General features: G+C 40.9%; 3 protein-coding genes across 7 annotated transcripts in view; 2 read left to right on the top strand and 1 right to left on the bottom strand.

Annotated features, from left to right (window-relative positions):
- The window catches only part of cept1b (choline/ethanolamine phosphotransferase 1b), a 15,858-nt gene extending 12,382 nt beyond the window's left edge, over positions 1-3,476 (top strand). For all 3 annotated transcript variants that reach the window (XM_088640270.1, XM_088640268.1, XM_088640269.1), the window contains exon 9: positions 122-3,476. In XM_088640270.1, coding sequence (XP_088496396.1) covers positions 122-256 — 135 coding nt within the window. In that variant the 3' untranslated portion in view covers positions 257-3,476. The remainder of the gene's footprint in view (positions 1-121) is intronic.
- On the bottom strand, positions 3,459-11,039 carry sycp3 (synaptonemal complex protein 3). Of its 3 annotated transcripts, none has more exons than XM_088640274.1 (10): positions 10,830-11,039; positions 9,890-10,044; positions 9,559-9,718; positions 7,903-7,981; positions 7,696-7,730; positions 7,455-7,572; positions 6,812-6,911; positions 4,590-4,673; positions 4,114-4,218; positions 3,459-3,877 (listed from the first exon to the last, which is right to left on the bottom strand). In XM_088640274.1, the coding sequence occupies exons 2-10, from the start codon at positions 9,890-9,892 to the stop codon at positions 3,824-3,826; spliced, it is 738 nt and encodes a 245-aa protein (XP_088496400.1). In that variant the 5' UTR covers positions 9,893-10,044; positions 10,830-11,039; the 3' UTR covers positions 3,459-3,823. The 3 variants fall into 3 exon arrangements, with proteins under 3 accessions (XP_088496400.1, XP_088496398.1, XP_088496399.1); XM_088640272.1 differs by having other exon boundaries at positions 4,590-4,688; positions 10,830-11,028; XM_088640273.1 differs by lacking the exon at positions 10,830-11,039 and having other exon boundaries at positions 4,590-4,688; positions 9,890-10,097.
- dram2b (DNA-damage regulated autophagy modulator 2b) lies at positions 10,519-23,843 on the top strand. The gene is made up of 8 exons (XM_088640271.1): positions 10,519-10,811; positions 12,779-12,971; positions 15,931-15,998; positions 16,688-16,827; positions 17,646-17,823; positions 19,696-19,778; positions 20,256-20,348; positions 21,336-23,843. The coding sequence occupies exons 2-8, from the start codon at positions 12,841-12,843 to the stop codon at positions 21,465-21,467; spliced, it is 825 nt and encodes a 274-aa protein (XP_088496397.1). The 5' UTR covers positions 10,519-10,811; positions 12,779-12,840; the 3' UTR covers positions 21,468-23,843.

The following is a 23,843-nucleotide window of genomic DNA, read 5'->3' as shown; positions in this document are numbered from 1 at the left end:
TGGCAACATAAAAATCACTTGTGTATATAACATTTCTGGAGGAAAAAAGTTACAAAAGTATTTTTTGCTGATTTGTTACTATTAAAGTGTTTTTAATGTGTTCCTTTTTATACTTTTGCAGATCATCTCCTTCTTCGATCTTGTGCGTTACTGTGTCAGTGTTTGCAATCAGATAGCCTCTCATCTTCACATTTTTGTATTCAAAATCAAGCCGCTGCCCACAGGCCCAAATCAGCAAGGGCACAACCACCATTAGTGACTGTTTTGGGTTTATTCTTGTTTGAGAAAAGGAGATGTGATCTCTTCACCAAGTGAATGTAAACCAATAACATGGATCACAGACGAACCCAGGAGAGAGCTGACGTATGAAAATAATTTATTTCAATCGCTGTCGTGTGCAATGTTCCATGTCCAGTGTTGTCTCATTACAGACTGCAATAGTAGTGTTTCTAGTTGAAAGAATTGTCAAGGAACGTTGTTTTTTGTACTGATTTCTGATTTTTTTGCAGCAGTTTATCTGTGAGTGGGGTGGGGTAAATAGAGATTGAAACAGGAAGTAGAAAAACTGGCTTATATTGTGCCACTACTCTGACACACTTGATAGACCTATAAACACCCTGCACTGCATCAAGTCTCTTAAAAAAAAAACAACCTGAAATTTCATCATCTAGCTCACTATTTGTTTTAAAAACAATTTTTTAGAAGTATTTCACCTCAAGTGTGTATCCAATTGTCGCAGATACCAAATGGAACAATGTTTTTTTTTTAACTGGACTTCCTCAAAGCAGTATTTATAAATCTGTCCCTTTATGAAGTGTTACTTTTCAGTAAAAGACAGGGGTTGCCGATTGTTTTCCGTTAATCCTGCTTGCAGGAATATGCTGCATCTTTCTTTTTAATTTCTTTATAATTTTGTTTACTCCTGTGTTTGTGAGATTCTCCAGCCAGAAGGGTTTTTCTTTTTTAATCTGATTGCTAATAGTTCAGAACAAGAAAGTTTGTTTTACCCTCTGCTTCTGAGACAAGAATGGGCTTCAGTATATGGTGCACTCGGTATTGTTTCGCCTGTCATAAATGCAGCCTAACGTCAAAAGACAACGTAGTCTTGCCTTTTGTCTAAAATGCTAAATGTGTATTTTAAAAAAAGAACTTGCCAAGTTTTCACCCATGGAGGGGAATTCTAAAGAAAGGAAAATTGTATTATAGAAAATGATTTGTGTTTAAGATAAGGCAAGTTCTCTATTCTGTTTACATACCAGATTAAGATGGTAACCTTTTTTTATTTCTGAGAGTGTGATGTGGAAAAGACACAGGTAGCTATGTATTGTCATGCTCCAGTACACATTCATGTTCAGACAAAAGATACTGGATCTCTTTTTATACACAAAAGTTCCCATTCAACTGAACCTAAACCTAGAAACTCCATTAGTTACTCCTGTGTAGGCATTGTTAATGCTAACCTTTTCCAGTGGAAGCACATTAGCCAACAATAATACCAGAGCCAGTGGGTTTATGATTTTTTAAATTAAAGCATGGGGAACAAGAAGTAATAAAACTGATTTGCTTGATGCTGGCTGTTCCTTTTCACTCTTGCCTTAAAAAAAGATTCATCAGTACTGTACTTTATTTTTCTTTTGTTTAACTTGGGCTGAAATGAAGGATAGAATCTGAGGCAGTAAATTGATTGGTGGGATATAAAACTCAGAAAGCTCTGAATTGTAATCCTGTGGACTGTTGATGGCAGTGCAGTCATCTTTCACGTCCTTATAAAAGACAGGAGTTTCATTTCTTGATAGTGTAACTGGAGGAAAAGGGATCTTCTTAACTTGCTGTTTTTTCAGTGGACAAATGTTATTTCTCGCAAATTACCTACTAAGCGAATTAGCTTTTTTGTCCTTCCATAGAACACTTATCTTTCAGTAAACATATTAGATATTTTCTGTTTTGAATGTCATGATGTTTTGTTTGCTTATGTTTTGCACTTTAAGTGCTTGCAAGAGCAGTGTGGAAGACGTTACAAAATGCTAAAGAAAATTTTGTAACATTTGTAACGGGCCAGTCATGTAGTTTTATTGCTTTTATTACATGTCTTTTAAAGGCTTCTATTTATCCTTCTTTGTTTCCTTTAAGGGATTGTCGTTCCAAGATGTGTGCTGTAATGATGCTTTGCTGCTACATCTTCAGTTGCCTTTTAACTTTAAAATTTTTTTTCTGTGTGTAATACTTAATGCATTCATATAAGTATGAGGGAAAATTTCTCTTGATATGCATGTCACATGTCTCTATGATGAACAGGTCTTAATTTGTTTGGACTGCCCCATGCTTTTTCCCCACACAATATCTTTTATGGATAAAATGAAAGTTGCCTTAAGTTTTCAAAGATATGTTTTGGATTTAACAAAGAATTGCAGTGCTTATCTGGGCACAGTAAAGTCTGCCCTAGCTATAATTAGACTGGAAAAGGTTAGTATTATGTTTTACCTGGACTGTCAGTCTTGGATGTAAAATGACATAATAGTGAAAAGGGTCAGTAGACAATCTCCAACTATTTTTTTTTTTCCACAACTCAAGTCAGGTTTACACAAAACAAAAGCTGCTAACTTTTATTCATGATTTTGTCTCTGATCATGATTGTGTTTTTCACATAGTGGTTAAATGTGCTTGAGTGCCCAGTTTTCTTTTTGTTAAGTAGTGCTGGCTACCTTGTGTTTCACCTGCTTCTTACTGTCATTCAGATGATGCCTTGAACAAAATGCAGAACATCTGTAGTTTGTCTTAAGAGTATTAAACATTGTGCATTCATTTATCATTGCTTCATAATTTTTTGTTCCCTAAAATTGGTACGACTCAATCGGTTTTACCGATTTAGGTCACTATAATTCTTGATTAATAAAAAAATTCTTTACCCTTTTTAACTTTAAAATGAGTTATAAATTAGCTTTGTGCACATGATACGTATGTGTTGACAGACTATAGCACCAAGTTTTTAAACTGGGTATTTTGATAAGTCTCATTTGAAGGCATATTGAAAGCTAATTAAAATTACATTCACACAACCGTGTGGCCACTGTACCTTTGCCCAGAATCTTAACTTGCTGTATCTAAAAATTATTGAATAAAAGAGTGGACCATCCTAAATAAGAAACTCCCTTCAACTATATAAATGTTACCAAAGCTGTTATAATTCTCACTTGGATATCATCACAGTAAATATAATGAGGATATAAACTCATATTTAAAATAACTCAAAACTAATTTCTCTTAGTCTTGTTAATGCGGGCAGTGGTATTTAATCAATTTGAAAGGCGCGTTGCTTCAGTTTCACAGTTTGTCTGAATAAAAACTATTTTCACTTTGATTTTCCTTGCCTTTGTAGTGCATACAAATCCATATGTTTGCTTGATTTTAACCTCTGTAAAAACCTTTAATTTTTAAATAAAGCTTATGTAAAATAAAGATTGTTATATTTATGATAACGGGTGATTTTTATTTTTTGTAGAATTGTTTTATATACAAGTCATTTGTATGGACTTTTTTCTATTACAATGTCTTGTTTTTATGTAATCCACATAGAATACATCGAAATGCATGTAAAGATTAGTAGTAAAGAACATGAAACATGTCAACTGATTTTAGCAGAAGATTGGAATAAAAATAAAAAGTAATTGATTGCATCTCTACAAGAAAGCGTTACTTTACAGTGAAGTTCAAATAGGGCAAGCTACAAAGAAAGAACTAGAACAAAATCCTGAACAGTTCAAACTTAATAAAGTCATCCTTTTGCCCTTTTAACTTCTGTTTTCTCTGATCTAGCATGCAGTGTTCACATCAGTATGGACTGCAAGGACTTGCGGACTGTAGCCATCTCTTGCTGTTGCTGTGTTATAAAAAAACATCCCATTAATACAGGGTATGGATGTCCTCTTAGCTTTATTCAATGCGAACTTCGAAGAGTAAAGTAGGCACCTCCAGTTATGTTTAGGTCTTAGGGGTGGCTGTAATTAATTCCACCGTGTTTGAGGTGTAAATACAACAGTGACTCTCAAAATTCACACTGAAACATGTAATGTCTCAACTTGCCAAACCGAATAACAAGAATCTGTTTATGCTTACCGTGTCCATCAATATTTTTTTCTGAAAGAGAGCCATTTCTTTGCGTAACTCATTCTGAACAGCAGAATGCTGAGTGATATGAGTCTTCTCCATCTCTTCAAAAGCCTACAATAAAAGAAAATGCCATCAGAGCTGCTGATTAATATGGTTATACACTTTTTTTCTAGTTAGATGCAGTGTGAGAAATAACTTTTCTAACAGATTAATTGATTATGTGTGATCAATAACTCCACATCTGTTAATCACTGGGTTTTAATATTTGGAGCCCAGCAGAATTTGTATTTTAAAATACTGCTAAGCCAATTAAAATATCATGCTGAAGTATAAAGAGCAGTATTGTGTGGTAGCATATTGGTGATAATATGAAATAGCCTTGTGTAGTAATGATTGTAGTTATGAACTCTAGTAAAATATGACAGAATATGTACTGTAAATACAGTACTATAATTCGTAAACCTTAAATAGTGTAATTTTACCTTGATGTACTGGTCAAAGAGCTGCTTCAGTGTCTTCAGCCTCTGCCCTTGTATAACCCTCATTTGCTGGAACAGCTTCTGTTGCTGCCGGAACAAGCTCTGCATCGCAAAACATGAAATCTCATCTATTGCAATGCAAGAAAGCATTAGAAGATAGAAGGCAAAGGAAATATCTTGATATTTAACTGAGCTAACTGAGGTTACATACTGTACTACACTGTTTATTATACGATTCATGTTAATTTCTCATGGCATATCTCTCTATTTAGAAGAGGCCTCACCAAATAGAAGAATCTGTCCTATCCAGGGGTGTCTGCAGCAAGTTACATATACTGTACTTTTGCTTTCCCAGACCTACAATGCCCTCCAAAAGTATAGGGACAAGAGTTCAAATTAGCCCATTATAGCTATATGCTATGATTTGGATTTCAAATCACAAGATGAATATGAGACAAAAGCAGAGAATATCCTCTTTTAATGAAGGGTAACTATGGGTTTTATGCATAAATGTTTTACAGTTATACAACAACAGCATATTTTCAATGAGCTTAAGTATTGGGACAAACAGGTTACAGCTCTTTTGAAACAGCTTCTGAAATCTTTCCCTTGAATTAGTCAGCAAACACCAACATAAAGACTTGAGAACTCGCTATGACAGAAAAGAAGGCCATTTTGAAAATGAGGGGAAAGAAAATGACCATCAGAGAAATTAAGAGTCTTGGCATTGCAAAATCAACAATCTGGAATGTGCTTAAGAAAAAGAAAACAAGTGGAGGAGTCAAGAACAGGCAGAGAACCAGGCTTCCAAAAAAGACAAATGCAGTGGATGTAAAGAAAAACCCCAAAATTACTGCTCCTCATCAGCGACCAGAACAGAAGGGCTTGAATGGAATTTGCGAAAAAATACTGAAATGAGCCACAGGAGTTCTGTAACAAGGTTTTATGGACAGATGAAACCAAAATAAACATCAAAGTGATGGAAGGGCTAAAGTGTGGGGGAAAACAGAAACAGCCAATGATCGTAAGTGTAGCACTTCGTCTGTAAAGCATGGGGGAGGGAGTATCATGGGTTGGGTATGTATGGCTGCTTCCGGAAAAGGTTCAATGGTCTTTATTGATGACTTAACTGAAGATGGCAGCAATGGGATGAATTTAGAGATATACAAACAGATCTTGCCTGCTAATGTAAGGAAATTATACCAGACTTATTTGGACTTACTGCAGTTCTTTATGCAGCAGGACAATGACATGAAACATACCGCACCCTAAAACATAGGAGTTAATCGGACACAAAAAGTAGCACATTTTAAACTGGCCAAATCAATCAACAGATCTGAAACCAATTGAATATGCATTTCATTTGTTCGACGGAAACTGAAGGTAGAAAGCCCAACCAACAAGCAACAACTTAAAGAGACTATAGTAAAAGCCTGGCAAAGCATCTCAAGTGAAGAAACAGAGTCTGGTGAATGGGATGGACGCTTGATGCAGTTATTGCAAGCAAGGGATCTGCAACAAAATACTGACTTTTTCACTTCTTTAATTTGCTTTAAGTTAAGTGTCCCAATACTTATGATCACCTAAATTGTGGGGGACTGAACACAACATATGCTTTGGTTTAAAAATGATTAAGTGTGTTTGCAAAATATATACTAAAACTAAAAGGTGACCTCCTGAATTCTGACTCTGAATAATTTGTTTTATGTGAATTTCAATTTCTTATGTATACTGTACAACAGGGAAATGCCAATTTTAGGTTTTTGTGCCAATACTTTTGGAGGGCACTGTATTCTGGACAGCATATTTGTCACATGCAAAAGTTTAATAATAAAATAATTCCTTACTCTTAAATAGTGCTTTTCTGGACACTCTGCTCAAAGCACTTTAGAGATAATGGGGACTCCCCTCCACCACCACCAATGTGTAGCCCCACCTGGGTGAAGTGATGGCAGTCAAAGTGCGCCAGAACGCTCATCACACATCAGCTCTCAGTGGGGAGGAGAGCAGAGTGATGAAGCCAATTCGTAGATGGGGATTATTAGGAGTCCATGACTGGTAAAGGCCAGGAAGAAATTTGGCCAGGCCACTAGCTGCTGCCAGTATGGCATGTTTATGTTTTAACACAATCATAAAATTGCAGAAAATTTAAAATTGTGAACTGCCCAGAAATTTTATAAGATGTTCTCATTGATTATTAATAGATCTTTAATGTAAACTCCCACCTCCAGTTTGTCCTCCTGATCCTTAGATTTGTGGATGTCGCTTTCCCACTGCTGGAATACTGCTGTGAACTGCTTACTGTAGTCATCATTCAATTTATTCCTTCAAATGGAAAAAAAAGACTGAAATTAGCATGGTAATAGACTGACATTAAAATGTTCTACTCTGTTCTAAAACAATTAAAAGATTATTTTCCAATGTTATTAGGTTGGATTGACCACTTTCCCCTCCACAGACTTAAATATTCTTCTTCCTCTAGAAGTGGTGATTTCAGAGTAAGGACTGTGTCAGAATGTTTCATACAAACTACTGTAATTAAGTGGCATAACACATCTATTTTAGTAAAACCAGCAACTTGACCTTAAACTGGATAAATTGCACAAAAATATAGACAAAGTGCATGCCAAACATTGAGTTCAGTTGGTGTGGGGTGATGAGTTACAACTTTCTCACCTATTCAGTCTTAATTTATACATAGTTTAAATTCTGATGAAGGGAGGTGAATTTGTTTTTACCTACAGAAACTATTGCAAACTGAGATCTTTTACCAATTTGGAGGATAAAGAGATGTTAGATGCTCTATTTGATAGATTCTGTTCAAGCAGACTAACGTTCACCAACTTTAAAAAAGGCAAACGGATTCACCTGTCATTTTGCTGTGCTTTCCAAATCTGCTCTATCTTCTCATTACTTGTTTTCAGGGAAGATTTGCTGCAATTTTCAAGGCGTTTTCTTTTTGCAAGAAGTGCTTTCCTAATATCAGCTACCAGAAAGAAACAGATGGTTCAAAACCCTTATAAATTCCTCTGAGAGAAGATATACTATGCCTGTCTGTGCTTCTAAACATTTTAATAATAAATAATAATAATTGCAAAGCTTACTGTACCTCCAAATCTTTCAAGCATAGATCTCACATCTCCCCTGTAAAGAGAAAAAAACTGTTGTTTTCCTCGTCAATTATAAAAAAAACAAAGTTACAAAACTGTTGAAACAATGCAAAAGAAATGAAGAAATACTTCTCAAGGCACGTGGAAGCAAGCTATTCATTACAGTCCTACAGATTTAAAATCACACAAATAAATGAAACAAGTACCCAATTGGAAAGTCTTCGCCTTCTTCTTCAGGCTCTGCCATGGAAGGCCTTTTTCTCCCTCTGACAGGAGCTGCCACCGCTGGGAAGATGAGCAGGCAATAAAACATCATACATCAATATAATTATACAAGATAGATGATACTAGTCCATATAAACCAGTTTCCTAGATCTGTGATAATGTTTAAAAGTGTGTTATTAAAAAAGCTAGCTTTTCCACAGACATCTCCTTTTATAAAATGCATAACCAGATTTAATAAAGATATTTTAATACCATTCCAAATTAACCAGGAATACCCAGCTCTGGACCCCGCTGGCTGGTTAATTTGGCCCATAAACTATTATAGGAACATAAAGGTTACAAACGACAAAACACTACTTGGCTCATCTACCCAGTAAAGAGTAGAATAATTATGTAAAATACTGTGATTAATTAGATGGAAAGAGGGAAGAGAACTTGATGAGAAGAACTGAAATGAGGATGTTGAGATGGATTCTGCAGATTTCAATGAAGGATAAGATCAGAAATGAAGAAATCCGTAGACGATGTAGGGTGGTGGATGTGGTTGAGAAGATGCGAGAGGCGACGTTACGGTGGTATGGACATATCATGAGGAGGGACGTTGAGGAAGTAACAAAGAGGGTAATGGAATTTGAGGTGGAAGGTAACAGGGGAAGAGGCAGGCCTAAAAAGAGATGGATAGATTGTGTGAGAAAAGATATGGAGGTATGTGAAGTGAGTGAGGAAGATGTGCTCGACAGAGACAAGTGGAGAAGAGCAACCAAAGCAGCTGACCCCAGGACAGTCTGGGACTAAGGCTGTGAAAAAGAAGAAGAAGACTGTGATTAATTAGACTTAAATGGTTTCAACTCCTAAGCAGAGGTTGTTGATAAAGAGTTTTAATATGTAAAATAAACCTCCTGACTTTTCCAGAGCTCAAAAACAATTCAGAGGGGTCTAATCAGTCAATTAAATAATTAAGATCTCAGCCAGAAGACACCAGCAGACCCGGGTGTTGGGGAGATCTGGATAGGACAGCCCTGACCCAAACAATCCACCAGGACGGCCAAGCTTCAGTATGTTTTCTGATGGCAACTGTTTTCATGATGAAGCCCTATGGTTAATTCGACGTGTTCTCTCCCACTGTGTAATAAACATCCTGTTTATTTTAATGAAGGAGTAGGCAATGCGGGACTTCCAAGTGCCGGATTTTGAAGCCCTGTCAATTAGTGCCTGATTAAGACATGTAAAACACACTTTTAATTGGTTCAATTAAGTCATTAAGATCTTATTTGGAATGAAGACCAGAAACAAAACTCACTCTCAAGGATCAGGATTGTCTAAACCTGTTTTAATGTGATTTCTTAGACTAAGTATCACCAATCCTAGTCTTGGGAGGTGCAGTGTGTAAACAGGTTTCCCGGCCAGCTGGCCACCCTCAATCAGGTCATTATTGGCCTAACTGGACCACAGTTTGGCGGCTTCTCCCAGTTCCTCATGTGCTCATTCTATAAGGAGAACTGCAAACACAGGAGCCCTCCAGGACTTTTCCACAGAACATTTGAAAAGTGTCTTTTCATTAGGAAAAAAAAATATATATCAAAGTAGCATTACGAAGTAGTAAAGTCAAGTAACTGTTAAAATAGAGGTTGTTGTACCATGCGGATCCTCCTGGTAACTGGGCTCCACGCTTTCATCGAGTCCCTCTGAATAGACAGTGAGGTTACACTGCCCTGCAGTCTCACAAAAGCCTGGCTTCTCCTTGCGTGGTTTAGTGGAAACACTCCTGTCGTTAACCTTCGACTTCTGTGTAGCCATCTGATGACAGAGAAAGGGCGAGAAGACATCGGGAAACACAGTCTTTTCAATTTTCGATCTTCTTGTGGGCTAGGACACCACTTTCCAGCGATTCCAGATATCGTGACCTACGTGATCATTTACATTTGACAGAATTATAAATTCGGGAAAAAGTTTTGTTTATTTACATACCATGTTTATCCGAAACGTTGTCGTCGACTTCGACGCCGATTGTGCTCTGGCGAGGCACCTGGCCGCGCGGGGCCGCGCTCGAGACAAGATTGGCGCCTTCCTCGACTCCGAGCCAGGTGGCAGCTGTTCCGCTTTCCCGTCTGAGACCCGCTGCGCTGCCAGTATAAAACCGGCGATGAGACATTTGAAGACGAGCAAACTTTTCTTTCTTATTTTCCCTGTCCCTCGACAAGTAGATAACAACCGTGTTTTTTTTGTATTGAATGTCGAGTTATTAAGTATTATATATGGTTATCAATTGTTTCATCATATCATTATAAGACTATTATTATTATTATTATTATTATTATTATTATTATTATTATTATTATTATTATTAATAATAATAATAATAATAATTAATAATAATAATTAATAATAAAGGGGTTATAATCTAGGGGAGGTTTTTAAAGGGTTCTAAGCCATAAATTGCAATCTGCAACCGTTTATCCTATTAAAGTAAAGCAATGCACACAGGACTGTGTAAAACGATTAAAAGATAACAGTAACAATTCCATTTGATAGATGGCGCTGCTCCGCAAATCACTTCTCTTTCTGCCCTTTGCCTGCAGGATATTGTTTCTGTGATATCACTTTAATGCTTGAACGTGTGAGAAGCAAGTCGCTTCCTGGCCAACAGTTTAAGCCGTCAAGATTGTGATTTTGGACGGAACTGTTGCCGCTTGCCTCAGTATAGCCTAAGAGCTCAGGACCCTGGTAAAATAAAACAGAGGAGTAAAGAAACTGCATGATTTTGATTCAGTGCACGGACATCATACAGTGTAATTAGTCTTTGAAACACTGGCTTGTTGAAACTATAACTTGTCCGCAATTTACACATTGAGGAGGATGTTTTAACATGCTATGACGAGGAGAGAGGAAGGTGAGTTTGGTTACTTACAGTATGTAGCCGTGAACAGTTCCTTTATTTTTCCAGAACAGGCACTTTGATGCTATGGATTAATTAAATCAACATACTTTTGCTTTTGTATCGGCTGTAAAACTGGTAAAGGGGCGTTATAGTATATCTGCGTCTGACGCAGCCTATTAACTATTACACCTTTTATAAACAACTTTCTAGCCGTGTACGGAGCGTGATTTCTTTAATGCCCCCCAAGCGAAAAAGCCTATATAGACCTTTCCCAACACCTGTTGCTGTTTACAACCACCGACTTCTGTGGAGCTAGTGTAAAACTCGCCTGTGTGATCACGCCACGAAGATGCACAGGTTTGGGAAGCGATCAAGTAATCTCTTCTCGACTGCATCAGTACAAAGGACGTACAGGAAGTTCGAAAAATATAGATATAATCTCGCGCAATGATAGACAATGTATTGTACTTTCAATTATATGATTGCGAAAATGAAAGAGAACTGTACGACTGAATTGGTAATATTGTGCCAAAAGGCTACACTTACAATCTTACAATACATAGCGATTATGTAATTGTAAACTCAAAGTGGAACCGTCGAGCGGTTGAATTCTTGTATACATCACTGCTTATATTTTCGTTGGATTGTTAGCTTTTAATTACTGTATTTGGGCTTGAATTGTATCGTCACAAATCTGTAGATTCAATTGTGTAATTAAATTATTTTTAATTTCAATTGGATTTGTTAATTTAACAATAAGCGCTTTAGTTTGTCCCATTTAGCTTAACTGATCACGAGGACTAATCAGTGTTCGTTTACTGTAGTCTAATTGTTTTCCATAATTAGACTAAAACTATGAACTTTCCTGTCGGAATCGTCCTTTACCCTGTCAGATTCTTTTTGTAAAGCGCTGGGTCACATCTTTAGATAGGAGCTCCTTGTCATAAGTAGTTTTTGGGCATGGTTCGCTATAGTGAGCAGACTGACTGCACCACAGGAAGAGCAGTAAATTGATCAGTCTGACTAGGGTTGACAACTGGACCTTTATCTCTAAAATTGAAGTATACTACCGGCTGCACCCTTGCTAAACATCTGAATCATACATAGTGAATTAAAATCTAGCTATAAAGACAAAAGATATAGTTCGAGCTCTAAACGATCTCATTTTTGTCGTTATATTTTTTAATGAGCTTTTAAAAAGTGTTTTAATTTTTGTCATGGAGCTATTGAGTGAGCGAGTGACGTTTTTGTGAGTGGCTTGTGCAATGGCAACACAATCATATTGTAATATATTAAAAAACGGATCAGATGTATTTCACATACAGTATATGAGGGTTACCAGTTTTAGCATGCCTGTTTTCTGGACAGCACAGTTCACTTTGACATTTAATATTGTGAGGAGTGGGTTATTGCTGTTCTTGTTATTAAGGGCAAAAGGCAGCAGAGCTGATGTTTTATCTCTTTCTTGATGCTACGAGTAATTCAAGGATTTCCACATGAGGGTTAATGTGGTATCATATGACAGAACAGAACCATTTCCTGCCGTGTGTGTGTGTGTGTGTGTGTGTGTGTGTGTGTGTTTCAGTACATGTGGAGAAACAGTCCGGAATGCTGTAGCGCCAGTTATTTACATAGCTCTTTATTTATTTTCACCCCAACAAAAAAAAAAAGCAGAAATGAAAGTGAACTGGGGCTCAGGAGTCAGCTGACTTCCAGGGAGCTTGTCAGGCATTTGAGGAAAGTCACAAGAAGAGCAGCAGGCGGGCCTGCTAGTCTGTGATTCGAACACCCTGACCGTGACATCGGCGCTGTCATCCAGCCCTAGCTGGGCGAGGTGGAGTGGAGTGTCGATCCTGCGTCTCTGTGGCTGTGCGTGCATGCGTGTGGGGTTTTTTTCCTCTCCCCGAGTGGGGAGGACTTTGATCTCGCGGTGCCCTGTCCTGTATCAGCCTCAACTTTCGGCGTGCCTCTCCCCACAGCCCCAGGCCTGGCCCATGGTGTCTCCCTGACGTGCGTCCTCTGAGCTGGGGCTGGTGTGGCCATGTTGTGGTTCCAGCAGGGCCTGAGTGCCCTCCCTGTCGTGCTCGTGCTCTGGACCTCCGCCGCCTTCATCCTGTCCTACATCACGGCTGTCCTCCTGCAGCATGTGGATCCCCTGGTACCCTACATCAGGTAAGAACCGCTTCGGGCTGGCCTTCGACAGGAGGGGAGCCCTCAGTTTCTCTTCTGCTGGTTAAATTTAACTTGCCTAGAAGTTTGCAGAAGCAGATTTTGTGTGGCTCAGAGTTCCTGGAAGCTAGATGATGTGTGTGTAGCTGAGAATCTGGCACCGAGTCATTTCCCAGCATTCATATTTTAATTTATACGGTTGTTTAATGATCATTACAGGCTGAAGTAGTTCAGGTGGGTAGCTGGGTCACCTGAAGAAGGCTTCGCAGCCGAAACGTTATTTTCTCTCTTCTCTTTTCAGCATGGAATAAACCTATTACTTGTTGCATTACAGGCTGAATGTTAGCATAGACCAAGGGGATAGCCTGTCTTTGAGTCTGGTGCCAGAACCATATCAAGATGTAGAAAGAGGAAGATTTCCTCAGTCTTTCAGTAAACTTGGCTGCCGTCTCGCTTGCCTGTTGGTATTTCAACACTGTTGAAAACAGGATTTAGATTAACTTATTTTATTTCCCTTAGTTCCTTTTTATTTCCTTATAGTTCAAGTGTTTTACAAAAGAACATTTCTTGGTGTCTTGAACATTACTTTAACTTGTATTAAAGTAGTTTTATTTTTTTATTTCAAACCCCGCACTTGCATACGAAAGGCCACGCTCACGATGTGTTTCAACAGCTGAATCAGAAACACAAGTCAAGGGTTGCTGTTTTAAATGGGAAAGAGGGGATCATGTATGCCTGCCTGACAAACATCACACTTGCAGACAGGCTTATCTAGAAGGGCAAGTTTGATCTATGGAAAGTACTGTCACATTCTGCATTTCTTCTTTCTAAAAAATATATGTTATCATTGTTACGACACAGGTGTCAAACAAAAGATGTATGAATTTAGCATGAGATGTGTTTAACACGTTTTTGTGGTTGGCTCATGAGCAGACAAAGTTCACTCATCATCTTCTCACATTTGATACTTGTGAAGCAGAGGTGTGTGATATTTCTGTTTGAACGTCTCAGTGAATCTGGCGAATATAAACTTCATTTGTTTCTTTCAGTACCACAACTCGGAAAAACCCATTGCTTTTCCACATTCATTAATACCTAAGGTTTTCTGTTACGTGAATCGGGATGTGGCTTGGCTGTCTGGCTCAATGCGAAGTTGGACTGGCACCCATCCAGGTTATGATCCTGTCTGAGCCTTTTGGGGTTTCTGATGACTGATTTAACACATTGGTCGGGACTTAAGTTTTTATACATTTTTGCTGACAAGCTATGGAGATGTCAATTTTTCTGTATTTTAAACTAAAATAGGCATTTTTACAAGGCTTGTTATGAATAAGTATGTTATAGCACCGTTAGTTTATTTAGTTGAAGTCAACGGGCATTTATTTTTTCTCTTTTTCTTCAACAGAGCAGTCACACAATCGCATTTTTCTTTAAAGCACTTTGTGAACTAGGAGGGTTGAGTGAAACTAATTTCTCTGGGAAGCAGACTGATTGCAAGAGATAAGCAATCACGTCTGATTTCTTTTCATCATTCCACTGTGCTCTGTGTTGATTGAGTTTATCTTGCCTCTCTTGCTCTTTCAAAATCCTTTACAACAGACAGAAAGGTGGTGGTTTTGAAATGAGTACTGTCAAGCACTTCCCAAGAGCCTGCCGGGAACAAAGAAGAGTTTTTTTTTTCCCCGATTGAGTGGGACATATTTCAGAAGCCAGGGAGTGCTGAGATACTTTCTGTTCTGTGAGTTTTTTAGTAACAGACTCGCAAAGAGTTGGTGAGGGATCACATTCCACTTTCAGACAGACACAGATCATCACCAGCCAGCAGGAGACATGTTCTTACACGGGTCTGGCATATGCTAGGTTTTAGGGGCAGCGGTGTTGCACAGTGGTCTGGGTTCAGTGGGAGGTTGCTGCTTCAAATCCCAGGTGAGACGCTGCTGTGGTACCCTTGAGCAAGTTTGTTCACCTAAATTGCTCCAGAGAAATTCCCAGCTGTATAAATGGGTGCAAACGTAAGTCCCTTTATATAACAGCATCAGCTAAAAAAACAAATAAGAAGTTAGTTTGGATGTTTATTGTTACTTGCTTATGTTATTGTGTTGCTTGTTTGTATTGGAGACGTGGTGGGAGATCATGGGTCTCATGGTGAACGGAGGGGCTGCCGAGCTAAGTGCTGTGAGTCACTGGGGTGAGCGATCACTCCTGCCCCTACCCTCCCCAGGCTCGTGAGCTAAACACGCACACTCACGGCAGGGCCAGTTTTCCCACAAGCCTATTAACGCACCAGTATGTTTTGTCAGAGGTAGCGAGAGCACACGGAGGAAACCCACAGAAACCTGGGGAGAACATACAAACTCCACACAGATAGCACCGCAGGTCTGAAATTGAACCCAGGGCCCCAGCTCCGTGAGGCAGCAATGCTGACCACTGCCCCTCGGGGCTGCCCGAGTACAGTAGATGAGTGAAGCACTGAGAAGTGGCCACAAGATGGCACTGTGATAACTCGCATTGCTGCCGTCTCTGCCATGTTTTTGGAGAGAACTGTGTTACTCTTGAGAAACAGGAATTTCCAACATATGTGTTCATCGTAACCCCTTGGCCCATACTGCTGATGCAAGATCAGTTCCTTTTTGTGCTCCCCACAGTGCTTGAGCCTTACTTGAACAGACGGCTCAAAAATTTCCAGTGCTGATAAAGCCTGAAACTAAAAGACGCATCAAATCCGAATGCCTTGAATTCCAGGCTTAAGGGAAATTCTGGGCCATCACATGTATTTGAGCAATGAGGCAACTAACCACAGCATTGGGCAACAGCTAACAGGCTTTCTGGAATGTTCACTGTTGTCAAGGAAGAAAGCGAGCTCGGCTTTCAGCTGTTTAGGGTGATGGTGTAGCATCTGCCTTCGTCAGTGCTGGAGAGCCCCCAGTGTGTGCTCGTGACTGACCACTGTGTTTCCCCCCAGTGACACGGGAACTGTCGTTCCGGAGAGATGCGTCTTTGGGCTCATGCTCAACATTTCATCTTTTTTAGGTACTGTTCATTTATAATTGTCTTGTATTTTGACTAAATATCAGCTGTTATACCATTGCATTTATGTAATAAATATCTCTTTGCCTCTGAAGACTGGAATATCATATGAAACAGGACTCTGTCTTCACGTTTGTTTTTTCAATTACACAACATCCCCTTAATTCTGCCATTAAGGCAGAACAGACCCAGCTCTGTTCCTCAATTATAAATGCTAGAACTACATTGACTTTACAATACTATTATAAAGTCAATTAACACTTAAGACTAGCTGTGAAAACACCTCAGCCCTTTCATTTGACATTATGATGACTGAGGGAGCACTGATTTCAAGTCCCAGACACATTCTAATATCCTTTACAACAGCATCAAGACGTACTGCATACAGTACTTTAAATACTGCTAATGATGCCCAGTGGGATATTTGTTTGTGTTTTGTACATAACTTACAGATGAAAACTATACCACTAAAGTACTTTTTGCTGCTTTCAGCGTTTTGAGTTTCTGTAGTAGAGCTTATGATGAGCAGCATAATACATTTGATTTATTTTTCCCCAAAAATGATTTTCCAAGGCATGGCACACAATGGTGGCAGAGAGCAGTACTGACGTACAGTACCGGTAGCTAGAGAATTAAGACATAAAAGTACCAGGAATCTAACTGCGCTAACTCCCCTGCTGCTGTCCTCCCAGGCGTGGCCACTATGTACGTGAGGTACAAACAGGTGGAGGAGCTGAACAGGAATGAGGTTCGTGTCCAGAAGTGGAACAAGGCAGGCCTGGCGCTGGGTATCATCAGCTCCTTCGGCATGTGTATTGTGGCCAACTTCCAGGTGAGGCTGCAGTAAAGACGGTATGGACAAATTATCATTTTCCAGGGCATTTAGGCACAATTTCCAGCTGTAGCTGGAGATCAGGGGCTGAGCAACCCTGGCCATAAAGGAGTCACAGTCCTGCCTGCAGGTTTATAGGCAGCCTGAAATGATCGAGATCTTTGCTTCTTGTTGAAGAAATCTGAAAAGCACGTTAACTCCTCTTAAAGGAGCAACTCATTGATGCAATCAGGGACAGGAAGCCCATGTGGTTCTTTGGGACTGTGTCTGTTAATTCAGAGTGTCTCTTGATATCGTTGCCTTTTGTGCCTGGTGTTTTATCGCAGCTGTATCAGCTCTGTCAAGAACTTTAATTTTCATTCAGCTGGGCTGATTGATTGAATGGACCAGTGTTCACGTTTAATCACATGACATCCCCTGTGTATAACATAAGGCCGTTCAGAAAAATAATCAGAAGTTCACTGTTTAACATCATTTTTAATAAAGATAGTAAGGAAAGCATCCTGAACCCCCCCACCCCCCAACTGGCAATTAATGATTTTCAGTAATTGGGATCTCATGAAGACTGTTGATTATCTCTTAAAGGGAGTTAGAAAATAAAACACAGAGAGAATTTTTTCTGAATCTGAGTTGCAGTATAGTGTATAGTGTACTGCGACCTTGAGCCAGCTGGAAAACGTGAATGGTGAAAAAACTGACCAATAAGTGAGCGTGTTTTTTGAAAGGGGGGGTGCCAGAATTGAAGGAGTGGAAAGAGACAAGGGGGTCTGAGGGACCTGGTGTCGGGTTTCTCTGAAGGTGTGCTCTCCACCCTGCAGAAAACCAGTGTGATCTCCATGCACTGGGTGGGAGCTGTGCTGACCTTTGGGATCGGAACCATTTACATCCTGTGCCAGACCGTCTTGTCCTACATGATGCAGCCCCACATAAACGGCAAGGAAACCTTCTGGATCCGGCTGCTCGTGGGTGTCTGGTGCGGAGTCAGCATCGTGTGCAGTATCCTTTCAGCGGTGTTTAAATGGTGTGTAAAATGCTCCAGTTGTGATGCTCACAATGACTCAACTGGTATGGAGGATTTCTGAACAGATCAATATGGCATCTGCAGCTGAACCCATCTCTCGCCTGACTAAGCAGGAGTTAAAGCATGATGGTGAGCTGTGGAAAGCATTCAGGTGTGAGGTCATGAAATCTCTGGACTGCATGTGTGTGGTGTTGACAGTTTGTTAAGTGGAATGCGCAAGAGCTGCAGTATTTAGGAAGACATGTTGAGCAACCACAAGACAGATATATTAGGTCATGTGATGGGTCATGTGATGGGGATGAAGGAACAGACCTTGAAGACTTATCTTATTTAAGTATATTCACAGTTTCTGTCTTATTCCTTAGTAATAACACCTTTATCAGTCCAGTTGGGGTTTCTAGGTCTAGGCCTTTGTGTATATTTTCAGAGTCCTGTGTTATCCTAGAACACAAAGGGATATTTTCAGTTTTTCACACAACACTTCAGTAACATAGACTCATTCAGGATTGTCTCTGCCAAGCCCTCTATAAGGCTGATTAACCACATTTAGATATTTGTGACTGCTCTACTGTGTGCTGGGTGTTGTGTATTGTTTAATATACAGCTTTATTGTCTCTGTAAGCAGGCATTTTATTTTAGTGTACCAGGGTACCATGGATACATAATCTGGATTTTGGCTGAATGTGTTATTTTTCTCAACAGTACTAAAGAATAGTTCAGGTGGGTAGCTGCGTCAGCACACGTAGGCTGCAAAGGAACAAGTAATAGGTTTATTCCATGCTGAAAAAAAGAAGAGAGAAAACACAACGTTTTGGCCATGGAGCCTTCTTCACACCTGAAAAAGACTCCACGGCCGAAACGTTGTGTTTTCTCTCTTCTTTTTTGCAGCATGGAATAAACCTATTACTGGTTCCTTTGCGTACTAAAGAATAGCTGAATCTTCAGCCTAATTTGGCTTCAGAATATTGGGATTGGAGGCAGTTGTTCTATGAATAGTATCTTTCAGTCAGTGTTTGTAGCACTTCCCATCTTATCTTGTGTTTCAGAGTACACAGCTGCAGCTGTGTGATATACTGCATGTCTTTGTATACTGGTTTACTTTACTGTGGAATACTTCATCAGACAGCACAGAGGCAGTTTTAGAAGTTCTGCACTGCTCAGAGCACCTTCTCTGGCTTTCAGCCATTTAAAAATGTAAAAAAGATCTCAAGGTGCTTGCTGGTAGGTTGATCTGAGGAAGGGTTCCTTTTCACAAACCCCAGTATTAAATAGAAACTCCATTTGAACTACACAGGAATGATAAGTCAGTTTTATTTTAAGCCTGTTTTAAAAGCAGAAGCACAGGTCAACAGATCATCTGTGGACATCCTCAGAGCAGATCGATTGTGTGTGGATGTTGCGTTTATGTGTTACTGTTCTGGAGGTAGAAAGTTTAATTTTGTTTTGGGGATGCCTGTGTGTGTCCTGGGTGTCCCTCGATTGTATTAGAAACTTGTCTTTAACAGTGTTCCATAACAGGCAGGAAATCTGCATTTATTTAATGGGGACAGTAATGCCATTGATAAACTGTAAAAAAAATGCTCTGTAAAAAAGGCAATTAAAAGTAAAAAAGAATAATATATCAGCTAATGCTACCATAAATCAGTTATTTTATAAGTTTATATATGCAGATATGACTGATTCCATCATAACAGTTCTAGTTTATTATAAATTAGGTCAACACTTTTGACTTTGGTTTGATTCTTCACCCGTTGAGAAACGGATGTAGAAATAACGGTGGGTTTTGTCTCTGGTGAGAAAGATTAGCAAGAGCTGTTGTGCTGAGTTGCCCTTAACCCCCTCTGCAGTGTTCGTGTCCTCGGTCATCATGTACAGCAGCCTGCCGGGGATTGATGTGGCCAAGAAGCTGCACTGGACCCCTGGGGAAACGGTGAGCATGCTGGGAAATGAAGCCTCCAGCTCTGCTTCGATCATGCCTGCCGGGCCAGAGTTTTCTTTGAACACCCGCTGAACAAAACATTAGAAACTCTCCCATCCCCCAAGGTCAAAAGAATAGGCGACACATAGCTGAAAACTAGTTGAACGAGTCAAGCAGTTCAGTAGAGCAGGCGCCACACGCATTAACTCATCGCCTCCTCAGCTGAGCAGGCCTGCTTAGGAGAATGGGCTGGGCTGCAGCTGGGCCTTGCAGAACATCCTCTTGCTGTTTCCCAATTTATCTTCCAGTGAGGGAACCATACCTACAGGATTCAGAAAATTAGAATAGTGATTTTCGCTAGTCGCCACCCTGGAAATGGCAATAAGGCGGTATTTCTCAGGCTTGTGTTCTGTGTTTGTTGGAGAGGTAATACAGAATGCAGCCCTGTGCTTGCTCTCACTGACCGAGGTGCTGTTCCTGTGTCTGCAGGGCTACACGCCTCACATTGTCAGCACTATTTCGGAATGGTCTCTGGCCTTCGCCTTCGTCAGCTTCTTCCTCACCTACATTCGCGATTTCCAGGTAAGCTCTCCATATCCTGGATGCCGTGGACCACCTCCACTGTGATCCTGATTTAAAGTAGGTCAATTTCCTAAGCCTTCGCTGAATAGAACATCCCGCGTATGAAATAAAGAGTAGTAACTGATCTCTTAAGCCACATTGTCAGAGGGCATCCACGTCACCTTAATTAGCTTGCTTCGTGCAGTGCATGATAGTCTGATTTAGGTCTCCAGGAAGGTGTGTTGACACGGTTTCTTTGCCGCCACACTGAAGAGAAATATCTCCCAAATGCAAACGCTGACAGTAGCGTGTTTTACACAGGAGGGCTCTAATTATCGAGTGGCTGATCTCTAGACATCAGTCAGTCTACCGTTACCTGCAACTCACAACTGGCAGCCCACTGAAGCCAAGCAGATGTGAGTCTGGCCAGTACCTGGATGGGAGACTCCTGGGAAAACTAAGGTTGCTGCTGGAAGAGGTGTTAGTGGGGCCAGCAGGGGGCGCTCACCCTGCAGTCTGCGTGGATCCTAATGCCCCAGTATAGTGAAGGGGACACTATACTGTAAAAAGGCGCCGTCCTTTGGATGAGATGTAAAACCGAGGTCCTGACTCTCTGTGGTCATTAAAAATCCCAGGGCATTTCTTGAAAAGAGTAGGGGTATTACCCTGGCAACCCTGGCCAAATTTCCCATTGGTCTTTACCAGTCACGGCCTCCTAATAATCCCCATCTATGAACTGGCTTCATCACTCTGTTCTCGTCCCCACTGTTAACTGGTGTGTGGTGAGCGTTCTGGCGCACTATGGCTGCCGTCACATCATCCAGGTGGATGCTGCACACTGGTGGTGGTGGAGGGGTGTCCCCATTACCTGTAAAGCACTTTGAGTGCAATATACTGTAGGTGTAAGGAATTAGGAAAATTCTAAAAGAAAACATTATAAAAGACGAATCGGTTGCCGATGATGACCGGAGTCCTGCTCGACTTTGCTGTTTCCGTTTCCCTGTCCAGAAAATCAAGCTTCGTGCCGAGGCCATTTTGCAGAGCAGCCACCTCCACGACACGACGCACTACAACGTCAACGTGCACGTGCACCGGGGCGAGCGGTCCCCCCTCCTCGCACGGGCCTGTGCCGACAGTTAACGACGACTGTCTTGGGGGTCCTCCCGAAAGCCAGGTGCCCCCTGCGCAGACCAAGGAGGCCTCCCATGATCCTTTGCTGCACACCTGCTGCAAGACTGGGCCCCATGATGGACCTGAAACCCTTTTTCTCCCTCTCTCTCGTGACTCTTATTAGCCTTTGTTTGTTTTTAAAACCTTCCTGTTCTGTTCCAATCCCCAGTTGCATCCTTGCCATGTTGCTACAACTGACTGTAACCGCAGAGAGAGAAAAGATGCTCAGTGTTTAAAAAAAACACTTTAACCAGAGGCACCGCAAACAGGCTCAGCCAGTAAAGATGCTGCTTTGGAGCCCCAGCCAATAACCCCATGTCCCGGCTTGAAGTGGCAAAATCTGGACTATGTCAGACGCCAGCAGGCACCAGGAGTCCCCAAGGATTTTGGGTGGGCTTGAGTCGTTGAGCCCGTGAGCTTGTAGTGTGGTCAGCCAGGACTTCATCACCCCTGTAAATAACAGAAAATAACTACCTGGGGCACATCAAGTGTCTGGCAGGATTCTGCAAACATTTGTTTAAACTGACTGAAAAAAAGGGCTCGAACGCAATGAGGCCTTATCTGTTAAAGTCCTCGGTTCTGTTTCTCTTTGTGTCACTTCTCCAGTTTTACCGCAGCAGGGAGTTAAGTTCCTGCATTCAGGAGCTGGAGGTAGGTTTGCGGTAGGGCTGGCAGCTCACCTTTCGTAAACCTTCATCCTTCTATTCGTACGGCCTGCAGTCGTGTGCCTTGGTTCCGTTACCCCCGCCGGCGTGTGCGTGTGGAATTGTCAGAGGGTTCTGAGCAGGACTGTGCCCGAGAGGCTGCTGCTGCTCCAAGCACGTCCGGTCAGCAACTGGAGGGTGGGGGGGGTTAAAAATGATCTCAAAGTATAATTGTCCGCAGGGACTCCCGAGTAGCCGAGCCTGTAAAGAAGCTTACCAGGGAGCTGGTTACAGGTTCGAGCCGGGGTCAGTGCGCCTCGATAGTGACAGGAGGGCCCCAGGTGGTGGCGCACAGTCGGACGAGCGGCGCGGGGGGGTGGGGTAGATGAGTGGGTCAGGGCCCCGAGTGGCACAGTGACCCGTGCAGTGCTGTCAGTGAGGGATGAGCGGGGCCCTGGGATTGGCACTGAACCTCCAATGACAGGTTAAAGGACAGGTGTCTCGACGGTGGGGGGGCTGGAGCAGTCTTCCCACCCCATTCTCCCCTGCGTGCAGTGTGCAGGTACAGGGCTTGGGACTGCATGCAGAGATGGGAGAAACCACACGGGGTCAGGTACTCCACATTGGGTGGGAATAATTTGTGATTTGAATTTAAACAGGAGTATTAACTGCGATAGTTACAGAATTTGGGAAAGATTTGTTCTTGAAGAATCGATAAAGAACAATGGGGGGTGTTTTTTAGAGGAGTTGAATTGGTTAATGCAGTGGCTGAATTCCTTTTGTCAATATTAGAAAAAGGAAAAATTCCCATCATGCACATTTAATTCCTACTAAACTATTAGTCCCAGGACCTCAGATTTAAGGATCCCAGGGGAGTGGCTTGTCCCAGATACCTACACCCTGTTTGTAATGAAGTGTTTCCTGTCCTGAATGAACATCCTTTCAGTTTCTTCTGTCTTCCTCAGGAACCTGTAGCACTGCTGGTCCTGAGGTTGTCCTCTGGGTTGACTTTAAGCACTTATAAAAGTTATCAGATCCCCGTGTTTTCACTTTTCAGGACTACGTTGTGTTTCTTTAACCCATCTGTTTAAGACATGCATATGATTGACTCGGTGCAATACTATGTGCCCACTTATGTTTTTTTAAATCAGTAGCATCTTTTAGAAACTGGTATTTCCAGTATTTGGATGTCTGAGAGCAGATGAAAAATGAATTGTTTTGAGGCGTTCACTTACAACTAAGAATGCAGTGTGTTAGACCACGGGGATATATTTGTGTAACACGTAAAGGAGTTGTTGAAGGGGGAGCACAAGTAGTTTTGGTAAATGTAAATATCTTGGTGCACTGTCCCTTGTTCTTCCCCTCCCTGCTCAAAGCTGTCCAGTATAAAACGTCCGTCATTTACTGTCACAAAGCTGAGGTTAAGATCATTTTCTTACAACGAGCAGTTTTCTTTTTTAAAATACTGTAGAGCTCATTGTTTTACTAACTTCAGGAAATATGATACACAGGGAGCCTCTGGACTTTAAAAATATATTATGTTACCTGTCTTTTTTTAACAGCACCCTTTTGATAACATTTGCATTAAACCAAATGTCCATTACCATACTGTATTTGTAAATCGGCGATTTACATTGACATTTTAAAAGGTGATTACATGGAAAAGCCACTATTTCCAATAAAACATGACATTTGTATTCAA

The sequence above is a fragment of the Lepisosteus platostomus genome, chromosome 7 (assembly GCF_059453375.1).
Source record: "Lepisosteus platostomus isolate fLepPlt1 chromosome 7, fLepPlt1.hap1, whole genome shotgun sequence".
NCBI classification, from domain to species: Eukaryota; Metazoa; Chordata; class Actinopteri; order Semionotiformes; family Lepisosteidae; genus Lepisosteus; species Lepisosteus platostomus.
The sequence above is the reverse complement of the archived record's forward strand: the minus strand, read 5'-3'. Positions and strand labels throughout refer to the sequence as shown.

Excerpts from the sequence above, each read along its gene's own strand:
- dram2b (XM_088640271.1), top strand. The coding sequence starts at position 12,841 with ATGTTGTGGTTCCAGCAGGGCCTGAGTGCCCTCCCTGTCGTGCTCGTG. Across the intron at positions 17,824-19,695 it reads CGGAGTCAGCATCGTGTGCA|TGTTCGTGTCCTCGGTCATC; the intron begins GTATCCTTTCAG and ends CCCCCTCTGCAG. Across the intron at positions 19,779-20,255 it reads ACTGGACCCCTGGGGAAACG|GGCTACACGCCTCACATTGT; the intron begins GTGAGCATGCTG and ends CTGTGTCTGCAG.
- sycp3 (XM_088640272.1), bottom strand. Across the intron at positions 7,731-7,902 it reads GGCGAAGACTTTCCAATTGG|GGGAGATGTGAGATCTATGC; the intron begins GTACTTGTTTCA and ends TTCTCTTTACAG. Across the intron at positions 3,878-4,113 it reads AAAAAATATTGATGGACACG|CAACAGCAAGAGATGGCTAC; the intron begins GTAAGCATAAAC and ends TTTATAACACAG.